This window comes from Raphanus sativus, chromosome 8 (assembly GCF_000801105.2).
Source record: "Raphanus sativus cultivar WK10039 chromosome 8, ASM80110v3, whole genome shotgun sequence".
NCBI lineage: Eukaryota > Viridiplantae > Streptophyta > Magnoliopsida > Brassicales > Brassicaceae > Raphanus > Raphanus sativus.
Window position 1 is genome coordinate 7,374,033 of NC_079518.1, and position 12,800 is coordinate 7,386,832.

Here is a 12,800-nt window from a genome sequence, read left to right on the forward strand (position 1 = left end):
AGAATAATGAACAAAAAAACAATTTATTCTATATTTGGAGTAAACTTATTTTTTACTCTATTATAGAGCGAGAAATAAAATATTATTGGACTATTTTTACTCTAAATTCTATTTTATAATGAAAAATAAAATGGAGTTAAAGATGTCCTAAACAAACAAGGGACTAATGAAAATCTGACCAGGCTTAACAGGGTCCTCATATAATATTGAGATGCAGCAAAAATGGGTCCATATGTATTTCTTCCGACAAGGTCTTTGATAGTTTGATAGTTTGATGCGCTTCCGACAAGGTCGCTGATCCGATTCTTTGATAGTTTGATGCGCTTTGTGACCAAGTTGAACAACATTAAGTGGAGACAGGAGACATATTGTTGTATAATATCCAAAAGGAGTGCAAATCCCAAAATAAATTAATACTCTTCCTGATATAAATTTTAAAAAGTTTAGATATATTAATAAAATATAATAAATTTTAATTAAAAATTTATACCTTGTGAATAATTATTTTCCATAATTTATACCAATAAAAATTCAGTAAATACAATTAACTTTTAAGTTTATAATTAATAATTATTTCTACTTGATAAAAATGTATTAAAAATACAAAAATACATATTTTTAAACATGCATTTTAATAAAACAGAAGAGTATACTACTTAATTAATTGATCTCACAATATGTTTTATTGGTGCGTATAATTAACTTAAAAGTTTATACTAAAATAAATAAGCATGAAAATCTTTTTATTAAGATAAGAATATTTCGAACATAAGAATAATCAATATTAATTTTCGATGAATCTTCTCTCTAAAATATGAATTTATATCCGCGTGGTTGCATAGCATAGCACGGAGACATGACTTCCAAAAATAGCATATCAGTTTAATCTAAGGAAATGAGAAAATCAAACAAGTCAAGATACAATTGAACTGGGTTAGGTGACTCTGGGCAAACCATTTGAAAGCATTAGGTAACGGTAAATTCTAGATTTATGAAGAATTGTTTTACTTTTGTGCATGAATATTACTCAAACTAGAGTTTACTGCATTAATTTATTATTTTGTTGTATAAACGCTTTTTTTTTATAAAACAAAGGCATCCGTGTTGAACAATAATCCAAATTTATGAAATAATCATTTTGTTTCTAAAAGATAACTGGTTTCTTAAAAAAATTCTAAAAGATACTTATTTTAAGTTTTTAGATATTTTTATTAGTTAGTAATGATAAATTACAAACTTTTAAAAAGTTAGTTGTATTTAATAAAATACTATTGATATAAAATTATTGAAAATTGATACAAAATAAACATGTATTATCAAAATTATTAGGTTACTTAGGGCAACATTATTGGTAAAAATGTTCTTGGAATTTTTTTTTTAAAAAAATATTTTCTGATTTAAAAATAAAAATAAAAATAAAAATGAACTAATCGTGGACCACCACGCGTCAGTAGAATCCGCAAACAGTTTAAAAATGCAGTGGTGACATTTTTTATTTTGGGACATTTTGGCACAGTATTTGAGAAAATGTGGTGGGTCCACGCCTAAGAACCCTCCCCCACCACTGATAATGTTGCCACCGACGGTCTTTTTCTTCCTTTTAATCTCTTGTCTTCCTTTGCTTCTTTCCTCTTCCTTGGTCTCCCTCTGATATATCAAAATCCTAAATGTTTGTCGGTGGATCAAAGTTTCCAAATATGGGCCCAGATCTGTTTCTTCTTGAAGCCTCTTGTGTCCGGTTTCTAGATGAGGTGTGGAGAAGGACAGGTGGTTGGAGGTCGGCTTTTTGGGTGGTAAGAAGTGGGTCAAGATTTTCAGATCTAATTTTTGACTCTCCTCGATCTCGAACTGGCGGTGCATGGGTGTCTCTTGGCCTCTCCCGATGTGGCTTTGCTTGTCAGATCTCGCCAGTGTGGTGCGGTGGGTGCTGGCGGGTCTCCATCTGCCTTGGTTTCTTGGTGTTGGAGATGCTAGCCTCTTCTCACAAATCGGACCTCGGTGGTGTCTTTCTACCAGGACGTGCGACGGTTTCAAAAATTATGGCGGTGTCAAGAGGAGTTTTTTGGTGGCACGTGAAGCTCGAAGTCTCTGGTTTGGCATGTGGAGAAATCTGGTTCTCAGGCGCCGACTTCTCCGTTCCTTTGGTTACTAGCTTCCTTGGTTTCTCTTGGTGGTGGCTTTTTGTTGGATTTTTCCACTTTGGGATGGCTGGAGTTCAATTCATTATTGTTGTTGTCGACGAGCGCATGTTGACACTTTTTTATGTGAAAGAAATCTTTCTCTAGATCTTAGGGATAGTCTTGTGTGGAGCTCTTGGAGTTTTCATGAGTCATGGCAGCTCTGGGTCTTCGTTGTGATCGCGTGGTTGGAATTGATCATCCCAGCGTCGAGGATGGTCTCTCGGTCTCTTTGACGGATTGTTCCTTTTCTCTTCTTGTAGGTATCCTCAACACAACGAGTGGAACAGCTCCTTTTTCAGTCCGCTTTGTGTCAAGGTCTCGTGTACTCAGGTTGGTCAAGTCAGGGAGTACGGAGGCTACGACCCTTTTCTTCTCAGAACAACATCATGCACAGGTCGTCTCCAGACTTTAATAAATGCTCAGTTTGGTTAACGCGGGTATGCTTGGCCTCTTCCATTGCTTTCGGGAAGTTGCTATGAACCTCTGAACGAGCTGTTCTCAGACGGGCTTATTTTTAAGAACGGATTATCGGGAAAGTCAGAATTACCGGGTTCCGTCTCTTGTTTAAATTTGGCTCATTCTTTTGCGGCAAGTTGTTGATGCCGACTTGGTTAAGCTTTGGGATTGTGATTTTGGTTTGTAGTGTCTGTCCCTGTTAAGATCAGATTGAGTTTTTGTTTAGGATTCTTATTTTAGTTTATCTGTTTCTTGTTATCCTCTGTAGTTTTATCAAAAACAAAACAAAACTTGGTAATAATATCTTTACATTTTTACCAAATATATATATAATATAAACATATATATTTTTAGAATATCTACAACAGTCCATTATCCTCTCTTTTTGGGTTTTATATTCCAACCATCTTTTATCCTTTTAAATTTTAAAGAGATGAACAGTGCTTCTCAAATATAAATAAACACTGTTGTTGATCCCTCAAAATACTATTTTTTTACTTTAATCTCTATAACTATTTGTGTCTGACAAATGTATGAAAACTTTTTATATATCATATTTAATATTTATCGCTATATTTTTAAAAAATATCGATTTAAAATATTTTGTTAACACTTTTTATACTATTTATAGTTATATTTAAGTATATATTATTATATTTTTTAAAAAATAATTTATTTAATATTTTTAAATAGTATTTTATTAATTTTAAATACATTTAGTAACTATAATTAATTATTAATAATATTAAAGAATAAGATATAATATGCAAAAGTTTCCTAAAAAATATTTGAGGGCCAAAAAACAACCTCGTTGTCTTCTTATTTTTATGGGTGTTTATTGTTGGAGAACATGAAGTTCTGATCCCACTTTGTGTGGAGTTCGATGCTCGAGTCCCCTGTTCTTGAAACTATACAATGATTTATTCATGTTCATGACAAAAAAAAATCACAGTCTACTTTCGTACATCTACATCTGAGATGGATCCGGAATTTACGAAGTATCAGAAAACATCTCCGATATATTTTACAAGATCATTTATTCTTTCTCTCCCGATTAAAAAAGCATAGAGAATATACAAAATAATACAAGAGAAATATATGGATAAGAGATAAGCATAGAATTACAGATGCCATAAAAGTACTTTCCATTGAGATATCTGCCTCTCGGAAGGTTAACTTGGAAGTATTTGTCGTGATCTCTTGTTCTTTATATGTCAGCATTTAATCTAATTAGTTTCGTCCAATGTTTTAAAAATCTCTAGGCGGTGATTAGCCGTTTTATAGATGATTATTGTTTATGCGAGTATTTAGGCTGATTTTTCAGATACCTAGATCGATTTTTAAATAAATCGTTTTAAAAAATCGTTTTGCTCATATCCGATTTGCCGACTAGGCAGCCGATTTTTAAAACACTGGTTTCGTCAATTAGACCAGTAGATTGTCCGCGCATATATAAATCGGTCCAATCGTTAAAAATTCAATGGGCTTGACCAAAATTTCACATTTAAAATAAGTGGGATTTTGAAAATACTCTTAAGAATAGAAAAGATATGATAAGATATACAAGGGAGTAATGATCACGAGAAAGCTCAAACGCATATATGTCCCATAGTGAAAATGTCACATACTATCCGTGAATGAAGAATATATTTATACAAGAATACAAGATTAACCCTCTTTATAAATAAGAGAATACAAAATTAATAGTAACGATATAAATTTCCATGGAGTAGATTTTATTACTTTATAGTATTGCCAATGTACAAATAACTATCGTTATTTTTCAACTAATAGATTTGGATCCAATTCAAATTTGAGTGATGCAACTAACGCGACGTAACCAACGCAAGTTGGCCTAATGATTTTGAAGAAGTCAAAGGTTCAATTACGGATCCGGGTTCGATATGTGCTGGCCACGAAATGATTTAGGTCTCTTGAAGGTATAGATGCAGCCGGATCACCTGCTGATTATCAAAAAAAAAAAAAAAAACGCTACGTCCACGTTGATCCGATACTCAAGAGTTTCCTAGGAGAGACACTCTTCCACAACGTAGGACCCTTCTTCAACCCCTCCATATCGTCAATTTTACATCTCTTCTTTTGTCTCTTCTTCCTTTCTAAATAAAAACAAAAACAGCTCGATATTCTTTTCGTTTTGACAAGGAAAACATGTTTATCCAATTTTTTTGTCGTTCTTTTGACTCGGATGGCCATAGTGTTTGGTAGCGAGCAAAAAAAAAACCGACAATGTTATTCACTACCGTTGAATGAACTCGATCTTCTATTCACTGGTCCTTGTTTTGGTTGAAGTCAAATTGATTTCTATTATTTTACTTTCGTTAAACATGAGTACTATAAATGTATTCAATTCTACATAAGCATAACAATATTTGATTGCAGAGTACTTCGTAAAGATGATTCTAAACTTATATATATGGTGGTTAATCGTAGTTAGGTCCATAAAATCGATTATGTTGCACGAGCAGATTGATTAATACTTGTTACATCCATTCTTGAAATTGAGTGATTCTCATAACAAACATTAGGTCTCGAGATTTCTTTAAGATTGGGTTTACTGGATCTTATTACCCAAGAAAATGTGAAGATTCTTTTCAGTTGAATTAATTAATGTCCGTGCAAGTTGGAGGAAATTAAAAACACGCAACATGTACACGAAGTTATTCCAATTACTAAACGTGATTTCTTGGAAGCTTATATTTATGTAGCGTTTAGGATTTGATGTGTCCCTCTTGTGTGTCGTTAACAAGTTGCAGACTTGGTGGATATGTACTTACATTGTCCAAGTCAACGAAAACTATTAGACTTCGAGTCAAAATTGATATAAATCTGAATGATATTATCCATTTTGCTTATTACTATATTTTTTTGGGCAAACACTTACTATTATTATCTTTAACATTAAAATCTGTAAATATTAGCCCAAACTTAAAGAAAACAATCTAACTCGCACATAGGAAGGTTGAAAATGAAGGTTATAAAGTTACACAACCAACATATCTGACCAAAAAAAAAAATCAGTATCATAATGAATGGTAGGCTTAAATTGACAAAAAAAAAAGAGAAGATTGGTAGGTTTTAAGATGTGGCGTTTTGATTTGGGCTACTTCAACCCATTTTTCACTCCTTTCAATTGTTTCCATGTCATTCCACGCCATCCCCTCTTGTTTCTTAACTGAAGGTGATTGACACTTTATTCATCATTTGATTGTGCAGAAGTTTTTTTGTTAAAAATCAGAAATATAAAGAAGCAAAAAGAAAACTGAAATAATGGGAGAGTCCTGAAGACTACATGGCAATCTAAACCCATACTACAAGTTAAATGGCCCATTAAACTGTATACAGTATACACAATATAGCCCATTTTATGTGTTTTTGTGTTCTATATTTATGTCGACCGCAAATCAAACACACATGAAAAGTTTTCAAAGCGAGGCTTCTGATTCATTATGAAGGAGAAGGAGAAGGAGTAGGAGGAGCTTTGTAAATGGCAGGAATCGTTTGAGGGAAGAACATTTTCCTGATTGCCTCACACCTTCGGCTTTTATAATTGAAAATATAATCCTCAATCAAGAAATGAAGAACAATCTGTTTCAAATCAAGAAAACGATTCAAAATCCTTTTACCTTACCACAATATCAAAATTAGTAATTTCAAGAATATAAACCAAGAAAAGAGAATATTAAAATGAGTGCTTATTATTTAATGCTAAATAAGTTTTATAAGATTTCACGCAATTAATTCTCCAATGTGTATTTTTATTTATGGGTTAAATGTACTTTTAATTATTTTAAAGTTCCCTAAATATTATGGATGAGGGAATGTATTAATATTTTGGTGAAACATTAGGGAAAAGAGACAAAAGAGATCAAAGGAGGGATTTAGAAATGGGAGTGGTGAGGTATGTTGGATTGCTGTGGGACGATATGGTCAACAAAGCAAATCGCATTATTGGAGCCATTAGATATTTTACTCGCTTTCATGATTTCATCTTATTATTTCTGTGAACTAAAAAGAACAATATATCAACAACAACAAATTAAAGTGAGAAGAAACCTAATTATTAGATATGGGTCATTTCATCTCCATGCACATTCTCATATCATATTTACTTACCATATCTTTACATGAAACTTAACATCCTAATCAGTTACTAATCTTGTAGCGCTTCTGAATACTCAGTCATAATACTATTAATTAGAACAAAACTTAGGTTTACCCTTTAGGTTTTGTTCTATTAATAACCTGTTCGGGTTGATTGTATCGGCCATTTTCTATGATTTTACCAAATCCATTAACTATGTGAATCCAGTCCTCGGGTTTTCATCTCGTTAAACAAACCTCTAGCCTCGCTGAGCTTTCCTACTTTCAGCTGTCCCATGATCAAGCTGTTATAACTCGTCTTATCCAAATCGATTCCCTTCTCCATCATCTGGCTCTGTATTTTCAAAGCCTTATCCATTTCACATGACCACTATGGATAGGGATCAAGTACTCTTACATACATGTAACTTAGAGGGAAGTATTACTCTATTAAAAATGCGTTAAAACCATATGTTATAGAGAGATTCATTCTGTTTCACATGAATATTAATCAAAAGAAACATATACCGCTCCTAACCAAAATCTTTTTATAACCGAATCTTAATTCAAACCGGATAAAACCGTTGATAAACTGAAACACTTAAACCATGAAAACCATAGTCAGCCATTAGATTGGATTAAGAATCAGCCCAAGCTGCGAAAACCGGCATGTGAGGCAATGTAAGAGAAACGGCCTTGAGCTCAGCATTAGGGTTTGTAGTCCAAGAACTCATGTTTCCGACCACATTCGCTCCAAACATCTTCGGACCAACTTGAGGCAACGAGAAAATCGCAGGAAAACTCAAAACCCTCTCCGGACCACTCACTTCTTTATTCGAACCGCCGTCCACGACGGCGTTTAAAGTGGTTTCCTCGCCATTATTGTTGCGGACCACGATGCTGTTGTTGTTTCTTCGAGCCAACTCTCCAGACAAGAGTGTGTTACTAGACATTATTCGATCCACATCGTACCTTGTAATGTCAAAGTTAGTCACAGCGTTGGTGCCACGGAACTTGATAGCTGCTACATCATAGGCTTCTCCAGCTTCTTCTTGAGTTCCTAGTGGGGTTTAATATATTCCGTAAGGTACAAGCAAACCTAAAAGAGCTTTTAATAGATGACAATTTATCACTGGAAATTACCAAAAGTTCCGAGGTAGAGATCTTTGTTTCCAGCGACTCTACCAATCCGAGCTTGCCACCTTCCATGCTGGTGATGTCTATTACAAGAGAACCACAAAGTCAATATTCACATTTTCTTTGAAATGAAAACTATATACTATAAAGCTATATGCATGCACGTAAAAGGACCTTGTGACTCCTCTATAGATAGAAGCACCCCTAGAGAAACCACTGCTTTTCCTTCTTAAATGAGCAACATATTCTTGTCGAGTCATGTTCTTCATGTCCTCAATCTCTTTCTGATAAATCTCCACCTTTAAACCCACAAAGAAAACTCCATTAGCGTAATATAAAACATCAAAGGTCAAAGAGATATAAGGTTCAAAATAAAAATATAACGAAGGAAGAGAAAAATGGTTTACTGAGAAATTAGTGTGAGTAGAGGGACCCCAGTACTTGAGTGCAGCAAGATCATATGCACGGGCAGCTTTCTCCTCCATATCATAACCTCCTGTAAAAATTTAATCAAACAAAAAGCAGTCAAAACCCATCATTATTTTCCCTAGAAAGTATAGGGGGAAATCATGAATCCATGAAGATTGAAGTGTGTACTTACCCAGATAAACTGAGAAGAAGATCATCAAATCATAATCACACAGAGAAAAAAATAAACCCACAGTGTCAGTAAATGTCAAAAAAAAATATTTATCCTAATGAAAAGTAAATTATAAAACATAAAAATAAAAGCTTAAGACCTTGTCTTCCTTTTCTGCTATGACCTTCCTTCTTGAAACTATTGTCCCATAGATGAGCTTCATATCTACCAGTCCATCTATGTCTGTTTCAAATGATTAAACCAATAGAATAAGTACAAGAAACTTTAATAATCAAAGTCTTTTTTTTTTAACAGCACTAATCAAAGTCTAATAATATTTAAAAATATATATTTTTAAAACATAAAACCTTGTAACGCCTCGGTATTGGGAAGTTCGTTGTCCAAAAGTATCAATGGATTTTCTATGAGCAATCTGTTTCTGTCCAACAACCACCACGTCCTCTTTCCCACTCTTCTTCTTCTTAGCATCAGCCATTGTTGTCTCAAACCCAACACTTGTCTCAACCAAAGCTTCAGAGATCTGATGGTGGTTTTGAGTTTGGTGGTGGTGAGGGCCAGTGATGCAGCTAGATTGTGACCCAGGGCTCATGGATAAGCTCAGTGAGTGTTGAAATTCCCCATATACCCCTACATTTAAAGGGACTCCTTCATGTGTCAGACCAGGGACATTTTCGTAATTTCCTGATACTTCCTCATGGTGGTTTCTGGTTTGAGGGAAGCTAAAGAACTCTTGAAAGTTTGTGTTGTTGTTTGGCTCATGAGTGGTATTGTAGAATAAACTATCTAAGCTAAGATCCATGGCTTCTTTGTGATTTGTGTTGTTGTGATGGGTCCCAAAGAAGTCCTCCATCTTTGGAGATGAAACTAAAACAACCAAAAAACCAGAAAAAAACTTAATAATAAAAAAAATAAACAAAAATTCTTGAAAAGCAAATATGTTCTCACTAAACAAAACACAACGATAACAAGAAAAATATAAAGATTGCCAACCTTAAATTAATAAACATTGCTACTAACCTTGTGTATGGTGATGATGGTTTGAGTGAGAAGATCTGTTGAGAGCTTCCATTAAGCAAAGAGAACCATCAGATCTGAGTGGCATCACAGACATTTGAGAATAGATATCCCCAGCTGCCGAGTTTGATCCATAGCAAACTCCATAGTTGCTACTGTTGTCACTAACAACAAGTTGTGGTGGAACAGAAGAAGTTGCAACTGAAGAGGACGAAGATGAGTATAGAGCTTCTCCTTCACTTCCTCCCATTTTCATCATATTTGAAGACAACGAGAACCCTAACAAGTTAGTCGTGTTGGCATGATCATTATCATCATTATCACAGAAAGACTTCATTTTCTTTTCTTCTGCTTCTCGTCTTTCTATAATGTATCTTTTTTTTTTTTGATCTCTCGAAATGGTATTATTCTAAGAGGGAAGCACAAAGCACACACATTTGCTGTTTGAAGCCGTTGGGATCTGTGTTCTTATCGAGAAAGACGTTTCTTTATTTAATCACTTTTTCCAAAAAAAATACAGTATTTATTTTTATTTTGATTTTTAGCCCTACAAATACCCACCTTCCACGTTATTATATAGTAAAGCATTTATATACATTTCAAAGTTAATACATTGTTATGGGTTACGGCTTCGCTATGGGAACAAAACACACGGAACACTCGTAGGGTGTCTAATATTAGAGTTTTTCAAAATATATCAAAATACATTTTAAAGTTTACAACTATTTTTTTTTTAGGAACTCAAACGCACTCTCGAAACATTTCATAAGTTGTATTCCATTTGATTTTAACATTTTTATAACTCATTTCTTATTAAGATATTATATTCCACATCAAAAAATTTAAGAGACATTAAATAATACATAAAGGATTATGATCAATCTACTAATTTCCAATTGATTTTAAGTTAGAAGTTCATAATAAATTCAAGTCTAAAATGCTATCAGAATTCATATCCTAAATACTCTAAATTCTTAATTAATATAACTCTACCGACCGGATTTAAAGGTTATATTTAACTCTTCTCGACTCGTTCAACCAAATATAGCTATTCTAAAGTTCCAAAATTTCTGGATAATAAAAATCATCATCTCGAATATATATATTAGAAATATTACATTCTATATCGGGAATTTTAATAGATATTAAATAATAGAATTATAGGCTAAACCACTAATCACTAACTGGTTTTATGTTAGAAGCCATAATAAATCCAAATATAACATTTCTAAACACACAAAATGTTTTTTTTAACACACAAAATGTTAAAAAGTGAAATGAATCGTTTTACTTATCGTGAACATACGTATCATATTATTTTACAAACATACGAATACAGTCCTATAAACGGACAAAAGGGTGAAGAAAAGTCCATGTGCGACCGTAGAAAAAAATACGACGAACTTTTGGTCACGGCTCTAAATGACCCGACATATATAACTCTGCATCATTTGAGCTTCATCTTTTTATTTCGTTATCTTCCAAAATCCTCAACCAAGTGGGTCGCTACTAGTATTTATATTTGATTTTGCAATACATCAGACAATAATATGCGTACACAATGCTGTCTCTATATATGTGACATGTTTGTACCTTCAGCAACAGACTATATTAAGAGTTATTTAGTAAAAAAAAAACTATATTAAGAGTTTAATAACAAGTTCAGTTAAGGAGTTTTTTTTTTGGAAAAGGTCGAACTAGATCCCAATGCACGAAACGAATAAAGTGATTTCGAATAATATGTAATTAGAAAGAAATCAGTTGTTTGTAACATTTTTCGTAGATTAAATTTTTGGAAAACTAAATATACGTATTGTGCATGTGTGTGTATGTATATACACGTTACAAATTAGATTTTTCTGTGTACAGTGAGAACTAACTAGATATCTATAAAGTCTTACGTACAGTAAAGCTCAAACATACGTAGGCCCTATGATGTCTGCCACGACCAGCTGTAATGTAGGATAAGACATCTATACGGCGCCGTTTTGCTGAAGAACTGAACCACCCATCCATCTTTAATCACTTTGACTTATTATGTAACAGAGCTTTCAAATGAGAATATATGCAGTAAATATTATTTCTCGACTTAGAACCGTCCTTTTTAAAGACATAACAATCTCGATAGACTAACAAGATTTTTTTTTATTAAGATAAAATATTTGGTTAGCTGATAATCTGATATAGTAGCCCTCTCAGATTTTTTATTTATTTAAATGTTCGCAGTTTCTTTTGCGTAAAAAAGCTTTCTTTGAATAAAGACTTTTGATCAAAGTTGATATTCGCCTAATGATGGATTAAGCGGTGGTAACCTTTAAAAGAAAAGATGATTAAAGCGTTAAAATTAATTATCTTATTGAGTATATTAGGCTTTAGTTGATGTACATGATGATTAAAGGATTAGTTTCACCACACATATAGCGTCAAGGGACAAATACACTTTATATTACATACGATCAACTACAAATATGAATCAACTAAAAATATTGAATCAACATAACCATAAAATAAATTAAGAAATATCAGGTAAAGTTAAGGAAGAATATATTGATAAGATGTTTACCAGATAATAGTATCATCACCTGATAGACCGGAAAAGCAATAATTTTGAGATTACAAAAGAAATTACCTAAGATAATTATATTCTTTTGCATGAAAGTGATCACAAGAGACAGATTTTCTAGCGTGAATGATTTTGTTGGAAGGAAAAAAGGTAGTGGGAGCAGTTGTTTTGGAGGGAAATCGCATGCACGTAGAGGTCCCTCATTCATTCCTTTGATTTTGGTAATGATTAACAATTCCACCAAACATCAAAATTAATAGTGGCTTTGTACCCCAATTAGTTTTATTGGGTCTGATTGGTTTTTATGTCTTTTCCATGATACTTGTGTTTATTTCTCCTCAAACTGAATTTTGAAAGTTTTAATCAAGCCACGGATAGCTGACCAAAGAGAATCAAACCACGAGATAAACAAAATGGCAATAAACGCCTAAATCACGACTGCAAACACAAACGGAAAACGCCACATGAGATCTCTAATCATTCCATTATTTATGTTCACAAGCGAAGCAGCTCTAGTCATTGCAGATTTATGAAGACTCAATGAAATCTAATGAAATATTGAAGTATATTTAGATAGATACTAAGACCTACAGTTAGGCTAGAACTTAAAATTCGGAAGAACCTAACGAAGTATACAGTTAGATATATGCTTTTATGTCACTCGTGAAATTCTCGTGTTGTACCTTTTCTAAAAAAAGCAGAAAATATGTACTTTTATTTTATTTTATCAATCTTAGTAGAGAAGAAA

The 12,800-nt window shown here is 33.1% G+C and overlaps 1 protein-coding gene across 1 annotated transcript; it reads right to left on the reverse strand.

The window, feature by feature from the left end:
- Positions 1-7,194: 7,194 nt before the first annotated feature.
- On the reverse strand, positions 7,195-9,922 carry LOC108819025 (AP2-like ethylene-responsive transcription factor ANT). The gene is made up of 8 exons (XM_018592008.2): positions 9,493-9,922; positions 8,823-9,339; positions 8,615-8,697; positions 8,476-8,484; positions 8,282-8,370; positions 8,049-8,173; positions 7,881-7,957; positions 7,195-7,797 (listed from the first exon to the last, which is right to left on the reverse strand). Exons 1-8 carry the CDS (start codon positions 9,824-9,826, stop codon positions 7,376-7,378), a joined length of 1,656 nt encoding a protein of 551 aa, XP_018447510.1. The 5' UTR covers positions 9,827-9,922; the 3' UTR covers positions 7,195-7,375.
- Positions 9,923-12,800: the final 2,878 nt, after the last annotated feature.

Excerpts from the sequence above, each read along its gene's own strand:
- LOC108819025 (XM_018592008.2), bottom strand. The coding sequence starts at position 9,826 with ATGAAGTCTTTCTGTGATAATGATGATAATGATCATGCCAACACGACT. Across the intron at positions 7,958-8,048 it reads ATCTATAGAGGAGTCACAAG|ACATCACCAGCATGGAAGGT; the intron begins GTCCTTTTACGT and ends CTCTTGTAATAG. Across the intron at positions 7,798-7,880 it reads TCTCTACCTCGGAACTTTTG|GAACTCAAGAAGAAGCTGGA; the intron begins GTAATTTCCAGT and ends AAACCCCACTAG.